We start from the raw sequence: 25402 nt of genomic DNA on the forward strand, positions 1-25402 counted from the left end.
GCATTAGGAGTGCAGCGCGCTTTGTTACAGGATCATTTAGTAATCGCGAAAGCGTTACGGAGATGATAGATAAACTCCAGTGGAAGACTCTGCAGGAGAGACGCTCAGTATCTCGGTACGGGCTTTTGTTAAAGTTTCGAGAACACACCTTCACCGAAGAGTCGAGCAGTATATTGCTCCCTCCTACGTATATCTCGCGAAGAGACCATGAGGATAAAATCAGAGAGATTAGAGCCCACACAGAATCATACAGACAATCCTTCTTTCCACGAGCAATACGAGACTGGAATAGAAGGGAAAACCGATAGAGGCACTCAGGGTACCCTTCGCCACACACCGTCAGGTGGCTTTCGGAGTGTGGATGTAGATGTAGATGTAGATAGATGGCTTGACCCTTTTTTACGTTAAAATATTGCCTCATTGGTGAGATTCTCTCCACATATCAAATGAAATATTCTCACAGTTGTTGTTTTGTATACTTATTAATCTTGTGTGCAGTAAAAAAAAGATGAACCTCCCTTAAAGTTCTTTCAGAATGTATTCGTGTCCCTTTTTTGATATAAGTCATTTACTAGGGACCTAAAACTCATAAGACATTATATATAAGAAAAGTAGAAATATGGCGAGAACATTTGTGGCACACAGGGTAGAAAGCAGAAAGATATTATTGGACAATTAAAGAGGGACTAATAGAAAATGTAGGAGTTAATTGCATTAGAGAAGTGGTTACCTCCAGTCTGAGTCCATTCATTCACTCACTCACTCACTCATTCATTCACTCATTCATTCATTCATTCATTCATTCATTCATTCATTGGTTTGACACACAAAGCAGTGTCTGTATCTTTATTGACCCAAGTTCAGCAGTAATACCTTATGTTCAATTATAGAGACTTAATGTACACCACTAACCATTTTCTGCACCTCAGGGGCTCTAGAGTACCTGAAATGAAATGTCCTTGAAACTTTTGTGTCTCTGTTGGAAGTTTTCTGTCTTTAGAATGACATTCTCCATCAAAAATGGAAGAATTGAATTTATCAACTACGTGTGATTTGTTATACTGTTGCAGAAAAGATGCAGATGACGATTTAAATATAAAGAATATGAAGAGAGAAAGCAAGGCTTATTCATATAAGGAACAGTTAGAAGAGCTGCAGTTGCGACGTGAACTAGAGGAAAAGAAAAGGAGAGAAGGAAAACTGAAAGAACCAGAACTAACTCCAAAACAGAAGGAAATTTTAAGGCTTCAGTTGGAAAAAGAAAGTGCTATAAGGGCAAGACTGACTGAAGTATGTACATGACAATTTACACGAGTTTTAGTGATAGTTAATCCCAATTGTTAGCTTCCTTTTAAGTTAAGATCACTAGCGTAATTTTTTTTATAAAAGCGTCACCCATGTATAAAAGTTTTTCATAAACATTTTAACATACCCATGATGCTACTATTGGCATACAGTGTCATTCAGATTATTATTAAATGGCACAACTCTAATGATCATAATTTTCATTTCAGTTGTCTTCAGCATTCTGTTAGTTTGGTTTGACATACTTTTAATTTTTTTCGCCTCCTCTCAGTGTCAGTCTATTCCTGTGTTCTGACTGCACTCTTCACCCTCAGGAATCGATTTTTGTAAATTTCCTTGTGCTTTTTCACTGCTGTGTATACTACATATAATTTCCATTAGTAGACAATTAACTAATCACCTATGTTTCAGATTGAGACCTATTGTTTGCTTTTGGCCATCGTCTTTTAATTCAGTCAGAAGCAAATATGTGGTAATTACCACTAGAAACAAACAAGATAAAGAATTATTAAGTTACACTACTGTTGGCCAAAATTTTGCAATATCTATTGTGCTCAGAGTCACGAGCAGAATATCTTCTGTGTGAAGTGCAGGACATCGATGAGAGGCCAGTATGTGTTTCAGTGGTGTGTTGTTCTCTACAATCACAATTGGTGGTATCCAGAGGGAGGTGTAATTTCTGGAAGTTACTCGTGGATCTTCCATCCCCAAGTTGAAGGTGGTTGAGTGACCTCCACATGATCCAGTTCTGTTCATACCCATGTGATTGTGTTTGATGACCAGGCTGAATTATTCTCAAGTCAAGAAATACATAGTTGTTTCCTTGCTATAACTGCTGCTGTTTGCAACACTGAAGTTATCCTGATAAAACTTCTTCTGGACCTCAACCATGGGGCTGTTGGAAGTACCCATATAATAGATGGTCTGCCTGATTAGCCTGATTTATTCTCTCCACATTGGCAGCTACCTCATGATTAATATCCGGCTGCATTCTGCCTATGAGCTGGTTGAGAATTTGTAGTGTTGTGACAAAAATTAGGTGCTTAATTAAGTGCAAATTAAGGATATGTGACATAAAATTCTAATATGGACCCTCAAAAACCCTCTGAGGCAATCCCTCTTTAAATCTCCTATCAGAGTGTAGTGATGGGTGTTTTCCTAAGGTAAGCATAGTGTGATGGGTAATAAGTTCCAGTAAGTGGTTTCAGGTTAATCCGTAATGCATTCCATTTAATATCGAGCTACCAACAAATCTACATTGTACTCCGTGAGTTGCATCACCCACTGTGTGATTGGTCACTGAGACCTATAAAGACCTACAAGCTTCTCAGGTGTTTATTACTTGACATTTCAACTGATGTGAAGTGTTTTCAGACGCTTTGAATATTTACAACACAAGTAAATTCTGCAGAGATGAAATCAGTCAGCTAAAACACAGGAGAAGTGAAATTGCGCACAATGGTTACAGTTTTGCGTAAATTCTGAAGAGAATCACTATAATGATAAATTTCCAGTTAAGAGTTTGATTGCTGTTGAACAGGAACAGACAGTGAAGCAAGTCAGTGACAGAAAATACACTGGAAGTTGACTGAACATAGCAGGCAGTTGTCTCTGATGAAATACAGGATCTCATTTTCTCAGAATACTTGTACAAAACTAGAGCAAGGAATGCCTTCCACAACCTCAACTCATCACAGGCAGAAAGCTGCACTGACGTGGAATGAAAAGTGTTGCTGTATAAAGGAGGCTGCTGATAAAATATTGATATTTTCTTCCAAAAAATATTGATATATACCGCCGATATTTTTGCCCTAATATATCGACATCGAAATGGTGATTTCGAGTGCCAATGTTTTTATTTATGTAAATATATTTTGTAATTTTTGATAAATATTTGAAACTATTTTATTTATTTATTTATTTATTTATTTTTGAAATTGCAGAACAAGATAATTTTACTTTTACTGTGAGGGAGTCTTACTACTTTTTGAACTTTCATAATGTCCAATCTTTGTCTTTGACTGTGTGAAGCAAATATAGGTGGCACAAACAAATCTGATTGCACTGAGGGTTGCCAGTGTGAATTGAATAATAAGATTTCCTATGTGAATAAATAGCACACCAGTTGCATGAAAAAACAGTTTCTAACACAACTAGTGTGCTATTTCTGTACATCTGCATTTTTCAAAAAACAGTTGCTGAAAATCGTGAACAAAAATCGAAATGACAAGACTGGTTGGTCTTTGCAGTGGGCGGAGATGTGTTAGGGGAAATGCTGATGTAATTGGCACTCAACACTACTAACAGAAACTGCAACGTTTAACTTCACCAAGCAATTTTGACACTACAACTGCTAGGTTCTGGCGTTTGCAGAAATGAAAAAAACAGTATAAAGTGTTCTGGGCAAATCTAATACATGACAAAATCAAACAACAGACGCATGGGGCACCTTTTATTTTGCCACTTAATAATAAATCAATATTTATAAAATAGAAAGAAACATTCCACATGGTGTGCGTGTGCGCGTGCGTACACACATATCCATCCATACATATACAGACACAAGCAGACATATTAAAAGGCAAAGAATTTCGGCAGAGATGTCAGTCGAGGCGGACGTGCAGAGGCAAAGATGTTGTTGAATGACAGGTGAGGTATGGGTGGCGGCAACTTGAAATTAGTGGAGATTGAGGCCTGGTGGATAACGGGAGGAAAGGATATATTGAAGGGCAAGTTCCCATCTCCAGAGTTCGGATAGGTTGGTGTTAGTGGGAAGTATCCAGATAACCCGGACAGTGTAACACTGTGCCAAGCTGTGCTGGCCGTGCACCAAGGCATATTTAGCCACAGGGTGATCCTCATTACCAACAAACACTGTCTGTTTCCAAGTGTATACCTGTCCTTTTTTTCCCCCCTAAGGTAAGTCTTTCCGCTCCCGGGATTGGAATGACTCCTTACCCTCTCCCTTAAAACCCACATCCTTTCATCTTTCCCACTACTTCCCTCTTTCCTAACGAAGCAACCGTTGGTTGCGAAAGCTCGAAATTTTGCATGTGTGTGTGTTTTTTATTGTGCCTATCTGCCAGTGCTTTCCCGTTTGGTAAGTCATGGAATCTTTGTTTTTAATATAAATCAATATTTAAATAGACAGCTCTAAAATGGACAGTATATTTACAGTGTGCAGCCAATATTTTTATAGGCTGGTAGTCTATATTTTTTTCATTAATATACCAATACTTTTTGTCAATATATCGAGGACTGAAAATGATCGATATGTGATTGCTGATATTTTTAAAAAGATCAGCAGTCCTAGTATAAAGATAAGGCAATAGTACAAGTGTAGACATCTCCAAAGAACATAGTTTCTCACACATGGTAAAAAAAAAAAAAAATTTAAAGAAGAGAAAGAAAGAAACAAATCACTGTAAAAGTCTTCAGTCCCCTAAATTAATCATTCAGTTTCCATAGGAGATCTGTAAGAAGCAATCCTCATCTACTGTTTGTGTTTAACTGAGGGTTACTGTAATGGAATAGGGGTATTATGACAGTTTTGTTGAGCAAGGAGGAGGCATAGTTGTCGTGTTCGGGACTATATGAGGATTCATTACCAAGTATCCACTTTTGTATTTTCTCTGATTTTCCATAGATCAGGGTATTGCTTGTTAAATTTGGTCCATTATCCTGGAACTGGACTATTCCTTATCTTCAATGACTCCTGTGTGACAAAATAGCCTTATAAAAATGACTGTTATATATGGCCAGCTTTTTACCTGCAGCTTTACCTGTGTATGTATGTGTATCTCAGATACAGGATGTCTCAGGAGGATTGGTCAGTACTCGGGGATATGACAGCAGTGATCATTGGAAGCAAAAAATTCTATTAAACATTGACTCTAAAATGCATGCCTCAAGTGCTATGACCTCCCAGGGGGCTCAAGGTTCTGTCATGAGTTCATGCATAGCGCACACAGGGTCGTGAGCTATTGCAGCCAACTCTTTCTTTCTGGATTGCATTTCCTTCACTGTGCCTCTCCCTGCCTCTTCTTGTTCCTTCCCCTCTACCCCCTCCTTCTTCTCTCTCGGTATTCTTACTCTGGTTAAACTGGCTATCCACCTGGTTTTCTGTATTCCTTGTTGTTTTGATCCCCGTACCTTTACTCTGTCAACCTTCTTTTTTGGCGATTTGGACCCCCTTTAGGGGTTTTACATCCACTTCTAAATTTTCTCTCCATTGTGTGAGCCATGTGGGGAAGAACTCCCATTGTAATGCCGATGGTGTGGATTCCTCTCCCCCCTTCCTTCCCTTCTTCCTTCCCTTCTGTAACACCCCCTCTGACCCACCAGGTCGTCAGCACATGTAGCCACTCTGTGTGATGAGGCTGTTATATACCCATCTCACTGAGGCTACGACAACACAGGGATCGCATTTCAGATACCTGAGCTGTTGCCTCTCCGTGTGTGCCAAGGAGTGGTTGCTTGTCACTCTGGAGCATTGAAGGTACTGGCATACTGGCAACAGCAGCCGTGCCAGACGGCCCTTGCTGTGGCTGGGTGGTGCCCATAGGGAGAGCCCCTGATTGGCGTGGATGGTACCAGGGCAGATGCTTTGCGCATAAAGTGTATTGAGCTCCAAAAATCTAGCCATTTTCCTACAGCCGTCTCATGCTTCTTATGACCTTACGACCTTCCCTTTCCCTCCTGTGGCTACACCCTGGGAGGAGGGTTAGCCTTGCTGGCTTGGGGTGAAACACTGTCTGTAGTAGGACAGCTGGGGACACATTCACCACCACAAAGCAGTTACTTTTTGCAGAAAATATCGAAGACAAGTTTGACAAAGCTCTCAGTAAGGAGCAGTTGGGTTCCCTGTTTGGTCAGACTTTTTTCTGCTGCCCAGTCTGCATCTCTTAAGACTTTTGATCATCTTGGCAGTGTCCTGGTGACAATTACATCTCACCAGTGTTTGAATATAGTCCAGGAAGTCATTTTTCAGAGGGACCTCATCTTTCAATCTGATGAGGAACTCCAGGCCAATCTAGAATGATGGGCTGTTAATTTTCTTCAGCATGTGCAGAAAAGTCTTAGCTTCAGTGATACCAACACATTTATTCTAGCTTTTAGGGTAGATACCCTCCTAAAGAATGTCAGGATGGTGTGTTATTGGTGTGGCATGAAACCCTGCATCCCACCACCCATGAGGTTCTTTCGGTGCTTGCATTTTGGTCACGTGTCTTCCTGATGTATGGTGGACTCTGTGTGGCGACTGGATACTCACTCCATGAGGGGAGCTGAGCTCCTGTGTTCTGCCACTCCTGTGTATAAATAGTCCTGACCATCACTCTTCATGCACGCTAGATTGCCTGGCTCATAAGAAAGAAAGGAAGATGCAATAGTTTAAAGTCCCTGGATCATTTATCTTACACAGAGGCTCATCAGAAATTTGACCGACTTCATCCTGTGTTGATCACTTATACTTTTGCCTGTGTTAGGTCCATTCCCCTTCCCCCCTTCTTCCTTACCCCAGTCCTGACCCCCTCCTCTCCCTACCCCGTGTGGTTCCCACACACTCCTGTCCATTTGCCACTCCCTCTGTGTAGGCAAGAAGTGCCCCACTTCTTCAGTGCCTGCCTGTGATGGAGTTCCCTCTCAAGATCCTGCATCCAGCATCTCTCAGTCCGGAGGCCTGCAACAACTACTCAGGCATGGGACACACAGCCTGTGCCCCAAGGTCGCCCCTCTCTTTTTGTTGCAGATTTTGCAGAAGCTTGCTCTCCCTCTGGTCATGCACTTATCAACCTATGAAGAAGAAGAAGAAGAAGAAGGAGAAGGAGAAGGAGTAGTAGTCCCAGGACATGCCCTCACTCCTCCTCTCCCCCCCCCCCCCCCCCTTCCCCACCTGAGATGCCATCTCGCCACTCTCTACCTGAGTCTGACATGAATGGATGTCATCCTTTTGTCATTGATGATAGATGGTGACCCAGCGGTGAGATTGGCTCCAGCCTTCTCGCCTCCCATTTGGATACCCGCTCTGTGATTATTCAATGAACTGTAATGGATACTACTGTCGCTTCCCAGAGTTGCAATCCCTTTATTGTCTGTTACTCGGCAGCTAGTGTCGTTGACCAGAAATTTCATTTTACTGATGGGCACTCACTGACACTTCAAGGGTTCTGTCGAAACTAAGTTGGCGCTTTGACAGCTTCCAGTGGCATCTGCACATTGGTCCATACGGATATTGTTAGTACATGGATCCCACTTTGTACGCTATTTCAAGCAGTTGCTGTTAGAGTCCACTTGCACTCTGCCATTGTAGTTTGTGATCCGTATCTCCCTCCTGACAGGCCAGCTATATATGATGCCCTAATTGCCCTCATTCAGCAACTCCTCCCTTCCTTCTTTGTGGAGATTTTAATGCCCATCACCCTTTGTGCGGGGAGCTTCTTCATCTTTCGTTGACCAATTTTTTATGGACCACAACTTGTGCCATTTTAGTGCCGGTTCCCTTACTCATTTTAGTGCCGCATATGGCACTTTTTCTGCCATTGATCTTTTACTCTCTTCCTCTCCCTTTCTTCCATTCTTACACTGATTGCCATATGATGACCTCTGTGATAATGACCACTTCCTGTTGATTCTCTCTTTCCATTCCTGTCTCCCACAGTCCAGGTTACCCTGCTGGGCTTTCCATCATGCTGATTGGCCTATGTATATCTCCCAGGTCATGTTTCCACCTTTTTTGTGAGGTTCTATTGATGAAGTTATCTGTGATCTGTCCGTGTAGCCAGTATTGCTGTTCCCTTCTTGATGGACCCTGTTCGCCATCGGCGGCGAGTTCCATAGTGGAGCATGGTCATTGTCACTGCTCTCTGTGATTGTCATCACACTTTGCAACATCTTAAGCTGCACCCGTTATCCACTGGTCATATTATCCTTAAATACATCCATGCCAAAGTCCATTACTTAATCAAACAGAGCAAATGGGTGTGTTGGGAATGCATTGTCTCCTCTCTAGTTTCTTCCGTCCCTTTGTCACTGGTGTGGGCTACACTCCGCACCCTGCAAGATTGTTGGAGGCAGTCTTCCATTCTGGGCCTTGCCCTTCCAGGTGGCCTTTGTTCAGCTCCATCCATTCATATGGAACACCCCATGACCCATTTTGCAACAGAATTGGTGTCAGCCTCTTATCCACCTCCCTTCCTCCTCCAGAAACAGTTGACTGAAGCTTCCCACTCATGTTTTACTCTTTGCCATGCCTAATCCTGCAAAGAACCTTTTACTGAATGGGAGCTAATTCTGGCCCTTTCTTCTTCTCAAAATTCAGCTCCTGGCATATATTCCACCCATAAATAATTGTTTCAACACATAAATCCTCTACAATGCCAGTATTTCCTTCAGGTGTTTAATCATATTTGGCTCCAAGGCATTTTCCCCTCTCAGTTGAGGCACAGTATTGTGGTTCCTGTCCTTAAGCCTGTCAAGGATCTGTCATCTTTTAATAGTTACCAGCCCATCAGTCTGACCAGTGTCCCCTGCAAGTTACTAGAACTGATGCTGGCTCATCGGAAGTTGGGTCCTTGAATCTCAGTGCCGTTTATCTCCTTATCAGTGCAGCTTTTGGAGGGATGACGTCCAATCAATCATTTGCTTCAATTGGAAACCGCAGTTCAGCAGGCCTTTTCTCAACGCCATCATCTTGTTGCAGTTTTCTCCTGTTTTCACAAGGCTTATGATGCAGTCTGGCGCCACTACATCCTCCTCACGCTCCACGAGTGGAGTCTTTGTGGCCCTCCTCAGACTTTTTATTCGCCAGACTCTAGGGAAGCCACCCCTTGTCTGCTAAACTTCACACCATCAAGGAGACTCCCACCATGTAGCATTCTTCCCTCTACCTCTGCTGGTGGGAATTCATCATCCTCTGCCATCTTTGTATTGGCCGTACTAGGTTGACCCACAATGAACCCTCTCCCCAACCCTCCCCTCCTCCCCCCCCCCCCCCTTCCCCCATCTTGTAGTTACAGGCCTTTGCTCACAGTGATCCATACTTTGCTGAACTACCCCCACCTATTGGTCCTTTGCATTAAGTATGCCTTCCCACCTTCTTTGAGTCAGGTGTCAGCAGACAACCATCACATCTTTGAGAAAATCTTTTATTCTCTCAGGTATAAGTTCTTGTATTTTCCTCTGGACTTTGAGACCCTCAGTTGGTTATGGAGGCCTTGACCTTGCCTCCATGCCGGTCAGGTTCTCTCCACCCTCTTCCCCACATTTTGTCTAGTCTGCTGTGCTATTTCGTGTCCCCTTTTCTTGTGTCTTCTTCCCCTAGTGTTGTCCCTGTTATATCGTGATAATGGTATGGTGTGGTAAGATACAGTATGGGTGTAGGGATGGTTTGATGCCAAACACTGTACAGTGTTTCTGGGGTACCCCTACTTTTCTATTTCTTCCTGCCCTCCCCCTGTTCTTTACTCTTTCTGGTGCCTTGATGTCCCCTTTTCCATCATTGTTTGCACGTTATTCCTTCCCCGTGACTGAACTGTGCTGTTTGTGTTGTTCCTCCCTAGATTTCTACCATCTTAGTCTGCGGGATCGGTGACCTCGTTGTTTGGTCCCCTCTCCCAAATCAACCAACTAACGATACTGTGAAACAAATCTCTTCTACTGCAAGCTCTTTGCATTCTGTATTATGATAGATGTTAGTATGGACCAGAACAATGAAAACAATCCACTAAACATTGTCTCTAAAATGCAAACTTTTACCCTCCAGCAGTGGTCAAAGCGGACATGTGCAATCAGCTCTTTTCACACCATTTCTTGTGGCCCATGATTAACACAGTGGACATAATTTCTGCTCTGTTTGCATCTCAGAAATTTGTTTTCCCATCTCATACTTTTCTGTTGTAGTGGAACATTGTAGGCTGATATTTTCCCATCAAATCGTTTCCTGTTATTCTGGAACATTGGAGGTCACTATTTTCTCATTGGGATCGTTCTGAGTTGTGTTTCGCGCATTCTCCTATCTTGCCAACAGCCTTATACATATACTTTCTCATGGCAGCAACTTCGTAACCATATTCCTGAGCTTGTGTATGGAACCTTGCTTAAAATTTACCCGTAAGTTTATAATGCTGAGCATGTTTTTTACATTTCCTGAGTTGTTTGTCAATTAAAAATCAACTGTAAAGTAAGTAGTAGGTTTTCTTCTTACATTCCAATAATTCTATCCTTACAGCTATTCCAATCATTAAATAAAAATGCCTTGTGTTTTTGTCTGGAAAAATTGGAAAAGCACTTGTTTATCTTTGCTGCTATAAAAACATCTCTTGTATTGAAAAAGATGCTATGTATTGAAGTTTGTTCTGTACTGAAAGGATTTTTGATCCAGTTGTGTTGATCAACTTCTTCCTAAATGTTCTCCGCAAAGTAATCACTAAGCTCATATACGTAATCTACACACACAGACCTCAATTCTTCACTTATCCAAAAGTCATTGTTTTGTAAAAGCATGTGCAGAACAGAAAAGTAATGTACATATGTAAGATCCAGTTTTTTCTTCCACAATATTTGTTTCCTTCTGAAGGCTGAAATATGTCTTAACAGTTGCAGGCTATTGGTTTCAATGTTTTGAAGGGATACAGTAAGTAACTGAGTTTTTTAGAGATGTCACAAAGATATGCCAGCTTCAAAACAAAGTAACTGTTTATAATTTTCTGAGAACTGAAATATTTCTATTGCACAAGGTAAGAGTAAAGTTCATTCATCCTTTTCTAGACCTACCCCCAAGAAAGCCAATGACAGTTTCTGTAATAAATTAGAGAAATGTGCTCAGCTCCTGTATCAGTGTGCATCTGTTGAAAACAACTTGACTTAAGTGGCTGACTTTCACTGAATTTTACCATGTTGATCACTGATTGATGAACCTCTCGAAGAACAGGCCTGATGCTTTTTGATGCCAGTGCATCTCAGTAAATAAAACAGTGTCCAAACAGCATGAGGAGCCTGCTTACAGATCGGAGCTTGCAGTCTAGCATAACGCTTAGCCATACTACAACATCCACCTGTACCTATGCATACAAAATATGCCCGATTAATGTTGTCTTCTATAAAAGTGTAGTTTTTCAAAGAGACTTGTTGCTTTTGTTTCCAGAGTTATTTTCCTGTAGAAAAGATCTTTATGAAATTTGTTGTCATGTATAAGCTGTATGTAACAAAGTACAGTTATGAAATTTGTTGTCATGTATAAGCTGTATGTAACAAAGTACAGTTATGAAATTTGTTGTCGTGTATAAGCTGTATGTAACAAAGTACATGTGCATCATTGTGGTTGTCTGTAGCTTCAGCCAACTGAATAGGTAATTCACCATTACCTTTGAGGTTTTCAACCAACTTATCATAAAGATTGTCAGCCACAAGTATTTTACAACTAATAGTTTTGTCCAACAAAGGCCTACATGCCTGTAGCTTGGTAGCTGACTCACCTATCATAGTATCTACTAAGTCCAGGGCAACTTGTAAAATAAGGTCTGCTATAGTGTGAGATTTCTTTTCCCTTGCTACACGGTGGGAACCTTTGTGAGATGAAAGAAGAGCCTCTGTATGAATTGTAGCTTCTTTACTGAAAGTTTGTGTTCTGTCATTTCTTCTAAGCTGTGGGAAAAGTATTCTCGTGATTTGTTTCCCTTACTACCGTAATTTGACTCAAAATGTCATTTTATGTTATTTGGAAGCATGATTTTCATTGCAAGGACTTTGAAACAAATTAGCACGCTGTAGTCACTCTTGATTTCTAACAGTAGTACACGTGAAATCGAAATTCAAATAGTATTTTGGATTATTTGTGTCTTTAGAACTACATGATATATCTGAAACAAAACATTTTGTAGTTATGTATAAAAATGTGTCCATGCTGACAAAGAAATACGTATCCATGCTGACAAAGAAATACAAATCACAAAAGACAAACAACAGTTACAATGATTTGCATTCAACAAAATTTATCTTAAGATGGATTGTTACTGAAAGGGAAAGAAGAAAGGTTGTATTGTACAATTTGACTGAGACCTACCATGCTGCCATAGTAACAGCACTTACCTGTCAGCTAATTAGGTATCTTTACTAGTGCACACATTGTTCCTTTACTCAAAAAGCAAATAAATCAAAATATTTTTATGAAACCACTACAATGCCCCTACTATGAGATCGACTTCCCTGGGAGCCATGGTGCACAGTTTGGACACCCCTTTCTTAACTATTCCAAGACAATGAAATCCATTATTGTAGATGTTAGCTATTGTTCCATCAAAATAATCAGGAAGAATTTATCTCTTCACCAATCAACCTTTTTCCTTCTGTTTCTCACTCCCCTCCTCACAAGATGCCCCTCTTCCACCTGCCTCCTCACAACGTGTCCCTCTTCCACCTGCCTCCTCACAACGTGCCCCTCTTCCACCTGCCTCCTCCACAACGTGTCCCTCTTCCACCTGCCTCCTCCACAACCTGTCCTCCTTCCACCTGCATTTTCTGTGCAGTTTTTTACAAGTGTAATTTATTTTAATTCATTTGATTATGATGTATGCTTTGCAGCCAATACTGAGTAGTGCTTTCATCACTTAATCACTAAACATAATCTGCAGTGAACTGCATGTGTAGTCTTGTACTAGCTGTGTGTGTGTGTGTGTGTGTGTGTGTGTGTGTGTGTGTGTGTGTGTGTGTGTGTGTGTTTTACATTGTTAGGAACAAGGTTATTTAAATTGTGCTATAGATGGTTTAGAAATTTGGCTTGGAAAATATGAAATAGTAATTTTTCTGGAGTTTTTTGGAGTTTTTAACTATATCAATAGCTCAATGACAGTGAACTCATGATTATAATTTCACAATTTAAGGGAATAATTCAGCTTAACCACATTGTAATGTTAATCAATGTGATGACATTAAAAATATCAAGCTTCAGTCTTCAGATACACACCATCATAAGAGTCAGAACATCTCAGTGAATGCCTAAAACCATAAATGAGTTTGTAGAAAAGATAGTATAATTTACAGACTAGGATGTCTGTATTTACTTCCCTGGGCAGTCCACTTGTTGTCCACCGTCTCTGTAGTGACCATACGCCATGTTGACCTCTGCAGTGTCTTAAGTCAATAGCGACTCACAAGCGACTTCTAATCAAGCTGCGGAGCTATGGGGTATCGTCTCAGTTGTGCGACTGGATTCGTGATTTCCTGTCAGGAAGGTCGCAGTTCGTAGTAATAGACGGCAAATCATCGAGTAAAACTGAAGTGATATCAGGTGTTCCCCAGGGAAGCGTCCTGGGACCTCTACTGTTCCTGATCTATATAAATGACCTGGGTGACAATCTGAGCAGTTCTCTTAGGTTGTTCGCAGATGATGCTGTAATTTACCGTCTAGTAAGGTCATCCGAAGACCAGTATCAGCTGCAAAGCGATTTAGAAAAGATTGCTGTATGGTGTGTCAGGTGGCAGTTGACGCTAAATAACGAAAAGTGTGAGATGATCCACATGAGTTCCAAAAGAAATCCGTTGGAATTCGATTACTCGATAAATAGTACAATTCTCAAGGCTGTCAATTCAACTAAGTACCTGGGTGTTAAAATTACAAACAACTTCAGTTGGAAGGACCACATAGATAATATTGTCGGGAAGGCGAGCCAAAGGTTGCGTTTCATTGGCAGGACACTTAGAAGATGCAACAAGTCCACTAAAGAGACAGCTTACACTACACTCGTTCGTCCTCTGTTAGAATATTGCTGCGCGGTGTGGGATCCTTACCAGGTGGGATTGACGGAGGACATCGAGAGGGTGCAAAGAAGGGCAGCTCGTTTTGTATTATCGCGTTATAGGGGAGAGAGTGTGGCAGATATGATACACGAGTTGGGATGGAAGTCATTACAGCATAGACGTTTTTCGTCGCGGCGAGACCTTTTTACGAAATTTCAGTCACCAACTTTCTCTTCCGAATGCGAAAATATTTTGTTGAGCCCAACCTACATAGGTAGGAATGATCATCAAAATAAAATAAGAGAAATCAGAGCTCGAACAGAAAGGTTTAGGTGTTCGTTTTTCCCGCTCGCTGTTCGGGAGTGGAATAGTAGAGAGATAGTATGATTGTGGTTCGATGAACCCTCTGCCAAGCACTTAAATGTGAATTGCAGAGTAGTCATGTAGATGTAGATTTGTCACAGTTTCCAGCAGCTTGTTTTCCTGCTCATCCGTAAAGGCCCTTTTTCTTGAATGACTCCAATAAATTGGTAGTCACCATGCACATTTATACAACAGGGCATCCAGTTGTAGGAGTTGATGAATACCAAGATCCTATGTGCCCTAAGTAAAGGCAAAAACATTGGATCTTTTGGAAGAAATTGAACTGGCTACTTCTGTGATAGGCCTGGTCATTAAATATTAGAGCCCTTCACTTTATGAGCTGATAAACATTGATACAGTGGGACTTCATATCAGCCTTCAGTAGTTTTCTGCATGTCTTTTTTTGTGGGGGAGTGGGTGCAATACTTTTGTGTGATTAATTTGTTGGGGTGTTGTGGTTCTTGTGATGGTATGTATCTGGAGAAGGAAGTTTGTTGCTTGGGAATGTGTCAGTTTTAATATGATCAAATTTTAATTTTATTAACGTTACAAATGTAATTAAGCTAAATTATTCTCTCATATTTGGCGTTTTTCATGGCTGTATGTGATGCCATTATCTTACTGACTCTCCAGTTCCTCCTTTTCAGAAGTTAGACAAAACATCATTTGTTTTATAGTTCCTATTTAGTTTTTCAGAATAACTCGACACACAGACAAAATTCGTATTTTTTCTTTGTTCACATGTTAAACATTCTTTTCAACATGTCTCTATTTGACATACATTTTTTTTTTATAGCTGAACAGTAATCTAATCCGTGTGGTTTCCATGATAAGAGCTACAATGGAAGGAAACCAAACTGAACTGAGCCTGTATTTCCGAGATCTTATCCCTATGATATTGAGAAATTTTCCATCACCATTAGCAGCACCGTATCTTACCAAACTGTTCCTAGATATCAGGAAATGTGTTTTTTCTGGTGACTTGAATCATCTTGGTGAGTAAAAGGAAACAAGAGACAGTACATGGTCTTTTGGTAATTTAAATACTACTTGCATTTGTCGAATAAAGTTAATTTCTTGTAATCTCTCTCTCTCTCTCTCTCTCTCTCTCTCTCTCTCTCTCTCTCTCTTTCAAGATGTTTACATCTTACAAGTGTCCAAAATGAGGTTTACATGTTCTTATTTTCCCAAAATGTTTGTGCCAGAGTTATGAAATATAGAGGAAACAAACATTCATACAAATATTATAGGTGTTTACTTAGCACAATTGTGTTCTGTGTCAACGTAAACTACTGCTTCACAGTTGACAGACATTTTTATATGTATGTGCCAAAATAACCATATCTTAGTTTTCCACAACTGAAAGAGAAACAAATGAAATGGGGCATAATATGGAGCATTTTGCCCTCTTGATTCAGAACTGTATCTAGTTAAGTGAGAATAATTATACTAAGTACAAGTTGTGTCAAAACTTCCTCCCTAATTTAAACTTCAAATAAAGAAAGACATGGATCAAAATATAAACTGTATTAGCGTGAATGATATTTGTGGAGTGGGAAGTTTTGTTTACATGCACTGTCATCAATAGGCTGAATAACAATATCAAAACAAGGACTGAATAAGGGATCGAACACACAGAATTAACATTCACTTAGTGATAAATTGTTATCTGTAACAAATTTCAGCCATGTCAACAAAGTGAGAAAAGACAGATACCTTACCAGTTACTATATCAATAGCAGGAAAAAAATATTTTTTTATCCAGGTCACCTTTTTCTCTAAAGTTCGACACCCACAAGCCAATGGTTTCCAATCTGGAACTGCCCCATAAAGGGAGGGAAACACACACACACACACACACACACACACACACACACACACAGAGAGAGAGAGAGAGAGAGAGAGAGAGAGAGAGAGAGAGAGAGAGAGCACTTATGCTGATGAATCATTTCTGGTAAATAGTTATTCCACATGTCCAGCATACTGTCTGGAGACTCTTCCAGATGGGTCAGTTTCAGATTGGAAATCCATTAGTTTATGGGTATCAAACTTTAGAACAAAAGGTGACCTGGTTAAAAAGAAAAGAAAAATTGGCCAAGTGTGAGTAGGACTTGTGAACTCAGGGTTCCGTACAAACCTAATTATGTGTATAGATATTTCCTCCATTCTGGAATCGAGAATCTCAATGATGTTTCTCCTGTTATTGATGTTGATACTGGTAAGGTATTGGTCACAGGAATTGAAAGACTGTATGAAAATCTCTACGGTAGCTCCTGAGATTAGCCCCAATATACAAGAAGACGGGAGCAGGGCTTCAGTTTGAACATGTAGAGAGAGAAGATTTGTTTTTATTTTACTTTATGTTATTTTACATGTTTAATTCTGTAGGACCAAATTGAGGATCAAGCTTCCAAGGTCATGGGACGTGTCAGTACATAAATTAAAACATAAAAGTAATAAAAGATAAAATAAAATAATTATGACCCCAAAAAAGACAAGCCATAAGTTTATGTAAACACAATCAACAATATAACACAGGAATCAGCTTAAATTTTCAAGGAACTCCTTGACAGAATAGGAGTAGTGACCCATGAGGAAACTCTACAGTTTCAATTTGAACACGCATGGATTACTGCTAAGATTTTTTAATTCTTGTGATAGCTTATTGAAAATGGATGCAGCAGTATGCTGCGTGCCTTTCTGCACGAGTGTCAAGGAAGTGTGATCCAAAGGCAGATTGGGTTTCTGCCTAGTATTAACTAAGAGAAAACTGCTACTTCTGGGGAATAAGCTGATGTTGTTAACAAGAAATGACAGTAAAGAATGTATATATTGAGAGGCCAATGTCAGAATACCCAGACTAACAAACAAGGGTCAACAAGAAGTTCGTGAACATACAACACTTTTTGCCCGAACCACTTGCTTCTGAGCCTAAGATGTCCTTTGAGAATGGGAAGAGTTACCCCATATGTCATAAGCGAATGAAAGTAATTAAAGTAGGCTACTTTTCATGTCAAACAATCACTTACTTCAGATACCGTTTGAATAGTAAAAATGGTAGCGTTAAGTCTTTGAACAAGATCCTGAACATGAACTTTCCATCACAGTTTACTATCTATGTGAACACCTAGAAATTGGAACTGTTCTGTTTCACTAATCAAACGCCCATTCTGTGAAATTAAAAGTCAGGTTTTGTTGAATTGACTGTAAAACTGTAAAAACCTACTGTGATATAGCATTAGTTTATTTTAAACAAGCAGTGACCTTTGTCTTAAGGTGCACTATTTAAAACAGTGCCATCGTTGCACACAACATCCTTTACTACAAAACAAGTGTCATATGCAAACAGAAATACTTTAGAATCACCTGTAATACTAGAGTGCATGCCATGTATATAAATAAGAAACAGGAGTGACTCCAACACCGATCCCTGGGGCACCGTCCATTTAACCGTGCCCCACTCGGACCCACATCATAGCCATTCTTAGCACTGTGGAGCATGACCTTTTGCTGTCTATTATTAAAGAAATAGGTGAACTAATTGTGAGCTACTCCCTGTATCCCATAATGGTCCAGCTTCTGCAGCAATATTTTGCGAACAACACAATCAAATGCCTGAGATAAATAAAAAAAGATGCTGAGTGTTCGAAACTTTTTGTTTAATCCATTCAGTCCCTCACAGAAAAAAAGAGAATATATAATTTTCAGTTGTTAAACCACTTCTGAAACCAAACTGTATGTTTGATAGCTAATTATGCGAAACAAAATGAAAAATTATTAATTATCCTTACATATACAGCCTCTTCAATAACTTAAGCAAACACTCATGGCATAGAAATATGTCTAAAATTGTCTATCTTATCCCTTGATGTCTTTGGGTGGTTATGTCCCCTGGCCAGAATGGTCACCAGACCTTACACATTGTGATATTTGTTTACTTATTAAAACATGGCTACAACTTCCTTTTTATGTTTGCGTGCAGTAATGTTTTTCTACGATGCTTTTGATGGATGATGAATGCAGAGTACGCTCTAGTGGCAAATAAGTATTTTTTTATGTGATATAATTACAATTTAATAATTTTCTTACCTTTCCGCTTTACTGGTTCTGTATAACCTTTTCTTGCCAAAATTCATAGTTCCAGGCCAACAAGAGGTACCCTATAGGTTTTGATAAGTGAGTTTGTGAGTATGAAGATACGTGACATAATTGACTGTGTCTTTTAATTGCACTGACGTAGGATCTTAATTTTTTTGTACTGTCAGGGGACCATAGAATTTTTTTTTATGATGTAAATTCGAACTTGATGTGCCTACCTATTCGTGAGGGAAAAGTGTCTTGACAGACAGATACATGGATAAAAAAAATATTTTTTTCATGTAATGTAATTACAGATTAACAATTTTTGAATTTTTTGCTGTACTTGTACTGTAAAGTTTTGCTTCGTGCTAAATTTCACGACTCTAGGTCGATGAAATGTGCCTTATAAGTTTTAATGAGTAAGTTTGCAAGTATCAAAATATCAGAGCAGTCTTATAAGGGTTCTGTTTTTACCAATTGAGGTAATGAAAACCTAAAAAGAGAAAGAAAGCCACTTAGTTTTCGAACTCCAGAAAGCATTCATGCAGTAAGGCATTAAATTTCAGCAGTCAGATCTTTTGTAAAACACCTTAGAACTTTTCAGTTATCTGACTGGTGGGTGTGTCAAATTTTACAATGGGATTTAAGACTTCATCTGCAAAAGATGTTCATTGTTCAGGAATTGTTTGAACATGATTATGACAATCATGTGAGGTTGTGAGCAAACATCCTTAAAAATATTGTGGAAGATGCTGTGGTATTTTGCAGCAATGTAGCACATTTTTACTTATTGGGATGCATTGACCATCTATGGTGTGCGTACTGTAACACCTTCGGTACACACACCATCAGATTATTTGACTTGTCGCTCTAGTGAAGTAGGCGAATGTCAGCAATATGTCTCGTGGTCTTATCGTGGCGTGTTTATCTTCTGCCATTAGGTCAGACGATAGAAATGCCACTTGCACATTTAGGGAAGCAGCTTGACGGCGACCAACTTTAAACAGAACTTGATTAATTTCCACACACATTTATTAAAATAATAAAAATCATAGATATTACATAACTTGATTCTGGATGCTGTTTACAATTGACAATATGAAGTTCCTTTGGTCTTGGTACGTTAATCTTATTCTCACATATCTCTGATACTTGACAAAGTGTCTATACATTTCTCTTCATGGCTATGTACAGGAATATGATAATCTTATTAGGCGCAGACTGAAACTTGACTATAGACTGGTACAGTCTAATGCAGACTGACTAATTGGAGGTCTGTACACTCGTTATACCTCGAGCGTTCAGGTATCACTGCGCGAGTGTGATCCGCGAGGAGAAAAGGTTCTACGTTAGAAGCAATCTCATTGGTGTGAGACATATTAATACGCGGATCGGCGGAAGCACAATTTGGTCCGTCTCTAAGACAGCGCCATCTCGTAGTGCTGAGACGGACGAGTGCTGCGCCTGTGCTGTTGTGCCTAGCGGGGCGCGCTCTAGTGGGAAAGTTGCGTATGCGCTGACTACGCGGTACTATGTACACAACACCATCAAAATATCCAGTATTGGAATGGGCAGAACCCTTGTGAATTTAATGAAAATCCACTATATAATGACTGTGTTACTGTATGGGGTGTTGCTGGAAGAGTGGGGGTAATTGTTCATTACTTCTTTGAAGAGGTTGGTGCTATTGTTACATTAAAGTCTCAACGATAAAATAACACGATCTACATGTCTTTTGTACCTTGACTCAGTATGCTGCAAAATGACAGGTACGATTTCATCTGGATGGAGCCACTGCTCACACAGCTCAGATTTCTCTCCTGAGACAGGTATTTTCAGAATAATTAATTTCTTTGGGTGGTGACATCCCCTGGCGAGAATGATCACCGGACTGTACACCTTGTGATGTTTTCTATGGAGGCATCTTAAGGCTGAGTTGTTTAAACATTGGCTGAGGGCTTTGCCACCCCTAAGAAATTCTATACAGGAAAAATTTGTCCTATTCCCTAAGAAATGATCATTAGGATGATGCAGACTTTCTGAAGTACCAATGCACTGATAGTGTAGGACACAACTTGAGTAACACATTGTTGAAAAATTCCCACTGTACCAGGTATAATTCATGTTAAAACATTGTCTCTATTTCAATCCATTGCTTTGCGTTTTTTTTTTTTTTTTAAATGAAACTTACAAGTGTAAAACAGCTTTAAACTTTGATTATTTTACAAATGAGTTAATGTGTTAATTATTTGACATGAAGCATGTAAAAGAGAGAAAGTTAAAAAAAAGATATGAAATTATTTTTAAAGTTTGTTGGAAGTCGGTATGTATTTTCATTATCGAACACTGAGTGCATATAATCTGGGTAATTTGTGCTCTGTTTTAAGCGAAAGCTAATTTTCATGCATCTCATTGTTTTATGCCATACTTCCTAAACTGTGTGTCACACAATGAAATAATTTTGCAGAAATATTCCTGGGTATATGTGGGTACTTCCGCAAAATGTGTTGAGTAGAGCTCATAGTAAAGAAATAATAAATTGAAACTCCATGCCTGATGTTCAGGGCTGATTGTATGAACTTTGAAAATGTTCTAAGTGATAACTTTTTTCCTTTCATCATGTTGTGCAAGTTGTCAGTGATAAGTGTTTTTGCAAAAGTTTGAAGTTGTGTGTTAAGTATGTTGGAAGTCACTCAGTGCTCTCATTGTCAATTACTGGATGAATATAATGTGGGTATTTGTGTGCCATTAGTTATGCTGCCTCAGGACATTGAGGTGTTCTGTGGTATTGCTTGGGATTTACAATTCCATGTTGTTGATTTGCTCACCTGGTGGTTATTTCTCCTCACTCACAAAATTCTCCTGTCAGACTTTTTCATAGCACTGCAGTTGTCGCTGGAAATCAAGAGTACAGTCCAATATCTATATTCGTGAAATAAATACAACACTTCCGAGAAGTAATGTGGCATATATTCCACTCTCCTTTCACAATGATCTTTCATAATAAATTCTCACTACTTGAAACATCACAAATACTCAGTGAGGACACAGAGTTGAAAAGTGGCGGTCCCAGATAACAAAATTGAATTGAACTTGACAAGTAAGTTTCTCTCTTGTTCCCATTTCATCATTGTGATTGTCAAGGTCATTCTTCTTCCATGGCACACACTTTGTCTCCAAGGCAATAACTGATGACGCAGAATAAAGCGCCTGAACAGCAGGTACCATGAAAATTGCTGTGTCGTCCTGGCTTGCCTTTACACTGTGTTCATCCGCTCCAGAATACTTGCACATATGAAAACAAACTTACAAACAGCATTTGTACTAACCCATTCGTTGAATAAAACTTTTCTGGTGGTGGTTATCATTTGTTGGTTTGGTAGATGACATTCAACATGTCTCTGCATGTACATAACTGCTAATTATAATACTTGACTTACTATTTCAAAACATGTAACGTAAGATTATACCTCTTAATGAGTGGTTTGTGACAGTATTTTAAATTTGATCAAGAACTAACTATATGAAATATTGAAAATAAAATTTTTGTTACATCTGGAAATCATTAGATTGGCGACCTGCAACTGGAACTTGGTTATGAACCCTGGATTAATCACTTAGAATTACAGGTACCTTGTCACCTGTTGTATGTTCCTGTTTAACTTTCACATCATTTTTAAACAACTAAATGAAAGAAGCTGTAGAACATGTATCCGTAAATGTCACGCTTATTCTTTCCAGATGGAACTGTATATATTTGCAGAAAATATTTTCTTATTCCTTCTGGTGGTACGATCAACATAAAAACATAGAATTACACATCTGGTCACACTGCATTAACTATAATAATATCATTTTTCAATAGATTCCCGTACCATTTGCATCACGAATCCAGCTGTGTATCGTTCATTGCTTTGTGTAGATTCCTTTCTTTAGGAGATGTGACCTGTGGAAAATGCTTGTTTGAGAGATGATTAATTTTTTTTCCTGCAACTTTATTAGTTAATAAATTTCAGGACTGAAGTAAAAGTGTTTAGTTTTTGGCAAAACATCGATGTTGATTTTTCAAATTTTTGTTAGTAGTACAGAGTAGGGACTAAAGAAATTTGTGACTTAACTTGACAAAAAGATATGACGTGTCATGACGCTTTTAGGAATTGGCAGTCTACAGAGAAAAGTGTGGGAGGAAAAAATTTTAGAGGGAAACCAAGGCTTGACTATGTAACAGGTTCAAATGCTTGTAGACTGCGGTAGTTACGCAGAAATAAAGAAGCTTGCACAGGACAGACCAGTATGAAGAGCTGCAGCAAACCTGTCTTTGGACTGAAGACCACAGCAGTTCCAACAATCAGGCAGAAAAGATACATCTATCAGTAAATATGTCACAGGTTACAAAGGATATACACTAATTGGATTACATGGAAGTACCCTTTTTTTTTGTGAGGAATGGAATGGAAATCATTGTGTTGTGTGTATCTGTGTGCCATTTACTTCACTGTTGCATGTATTAAAAAAATTTATTTCTTCATTTTGAAATTGGCTGCCCCTCTCCCCCCATGAACCATGGACCTTGCCGTTGGCGGGGAGGCTTGCGTGCCTCAACGATACGGATAGCTGTACCGTAGGTGCAACCACAATGGAGGGGTATCTGTTGAGAGGCCCTGTAATGTGTGGTTCCTGAAGAGGGGCAGCAGCCTTTTCAGTAGTTGCAGGGGCAACAGTCTGGATGATTGACTGATCTGGCCCTGTAACACTAACCAAAACGGGCTTGCTGTTTTGGTCCTGCGAACGGCTGAAAGCAAGGGGAAACTACTGCCGTAATTTTTCCCGAGGGCATGCAGCTTTTCTGTATGATTAAATGATGATGGCGACCTCTTGGGTAAAATATTCCGGAGGTAAAATAGTCCCCCATTCGGATCTCCGGGCGGGGACTACTCAAGAGGACGTTGTTATCATGAGAAAGAAAACTGGCGTTCTACAGATCGGAGTGTGGAATGTCAGATCACTTAATAGGGGAAGTAGGTTAGAAAATTTAAAAAGGGAAATGGATAGGTTAAAGTTACATATGGTGGGAATTAGTGAAGTTCGGTGGCAGGAGGAACGAGACTTCTGGTCAGGTGACTACAGGTTTATAAACACAAAATCAATTAGGGGTAATGCAGTTTATATGCCAACTAGCTCTGCAGATGACGAAGAAATTGAAGAAATGTATGATGAAATAAAAGGAATTATTCAAGTAGTGAAGGGTGACGAAAATTTAATAGTCATGGGTGACTGGAATTCGGTAGTAGGAAAAGGGAGAGAAGGAAATGTAGTAGGTGAATATGGATTGGGGCTAAGAAATGAAAGAGGAAGCCGCCTGGTAGAATTTTGTGCAGAGCACAACTTAATCATAGCTAACTCTTGGTTTAAGAATCATGAAAGAACCCTGGAGATACTAAAAGGTATCAGATAGGTTATATAATGGTAAGACATAGTTTGAGGAATCAGGTTTTAAATTGTAAGACATTTCCAGGGGCAGATGTGGACTCTGACCACAATCTATTGGTTATGACCTGTAGATTAAAACTGAAGAAATTGTAAAAAGGTGGGAACTTAAGGAGATGGGACCTGGATAAACTGAAAGAACCAGAGGTTGTACAGAGTTTCAGGGAGAGCATAAGGGAACAATTGACAGGAATGGGGGAAGGAAATACAGTAGAAGAAGAATGGGTAGCTTTGAGGGATGAAGTAGTGAAGGTAGCAGAGGATCAAGTACGTAAAAAGACGAAGGCTAGTAGAAATACTTGGTTGATAGAAGAAATCTTTAATTTAATTGATGAAAGAAGAAAATATAAAAATGCAGTAAATGAAGCAGGCAAAAAGGAATACAAACGTCTCAAAAATGAAATCTACAGGAAGTGCAAAATGGCTAAGCAGGGATGGTTGGAAGAAAAATGTAAGGATGTAGAGGCTTATCTCACTAAGGGTAAGATAGATACTGCCTACAGGAAAATCAAAGAGACCTTTGGAGATAAAAGAACCACTTGTATGAACATCAAGAGCTCAGATGGACATCCAGTTCTAAGCAAAGAAGGGAAAGCAGGAAGGTGGAAAGAGTATATAGAGGGTCTATACAAGGGCGATGTACTTGAGGACAATATTATGGAAATGGAAGAGGATGTAGATGAAGATGAAATGGGAGATATAATACTGTGTGAAGAGTTTGACAGAGCACTGAAAGACCTGAGTAGATAACATTCCATTAGAACTACTGACAGCCTTGGGAGAGCCAGTCCTGACAAAACTCTACCATCTGGTGAGCAAGATGTATGAAACAGGCGAAATACCCTCAGACTTCAAGAAGAATTATAATAATTCCAATCCCAAAGAAAGAATGTGTTGACAGACGTGAAAATTACCGAACAATCAGTTTAATAAGCCACAGCTGCAAAATACTAACATGAATTCTTTACAGACGAATGGAAAAACTAGTAGAAGCCAACCTCGGGGAAGATCAGTTTGGATTCCGTAGAAATACTGGAACACGTGAGGCAATACTGATCTTAGAAGAAAGATTAAGGAAGTGCAAACCTACATTTATAGAATTTGTAGACTTAGAGAAAGCTTTTGACAATGTTGACTGGAATACTCTCTTTCAAATTCTAAAGGTGGCTGGGGTAAAGTACAGGGAGCGAAAGGCTATTTACAATTTGTACAGAAACCAGCTGGCAGTTATAAGAGTCGAGGGGCATGAAAGGGAAGCAGTTATTCAATTTGTATATTGAGCAAGCAGTAAAGGAAACAAAAGAAAAATTTGGAGTAGGTATTAAAATCCATGGAGAAGAAATAAAAACTTTGCAGTTTGCCGATGACATTGTAATTCTGTCAGAGACAGCAAAGGATTTGGAAGAGCAGTTGAATGGAATGGATAGCATCTTGA

At 39.5% G+C, this 25402-nt stretch overlaps 1 protein-coding gene across 1 annotated transcript in view; it reads left to right on the forward strand.

Moving 5' to 3' along the window:
• The window catches only part of LOC126273901 (eIF-2-alpha kinase activator GCN1), a 225651-nt gene that overhangs the window by 89919 nt on the left and 110330 nt on the right, over positions 1 to 25402 (forward strand). The window contains exons 14-15 of the mRNA XM_049977066.1: positions 1071 to 1290; positions 15197 to 15395. Of these exons, the coding sequence (XP_049833023.1) occupies positions 1071 to 1290; positions 15197 to 15395 (419 nt within the window). The remainder of the gene's footprint in view (positions 1 to 1070; positions 1291 to 15196; positions 15396 to 25402) is intronic.

This window comes from Schistocerca gregaria, chromosome 1 (assembly GCF_023897955.1).
Source record: "Schistocerca gregaria isolate iqSchGreg1 chromosome 1, iqSchGreg1.2, whole genome shotgun sequence".
NCBI classification, from domain to species: Eukaryota; Metazoa; Arthropoda; class Insecta; order Orthoptera; family Acrididae; genus Schistocerca; species Schistocerca gregaria.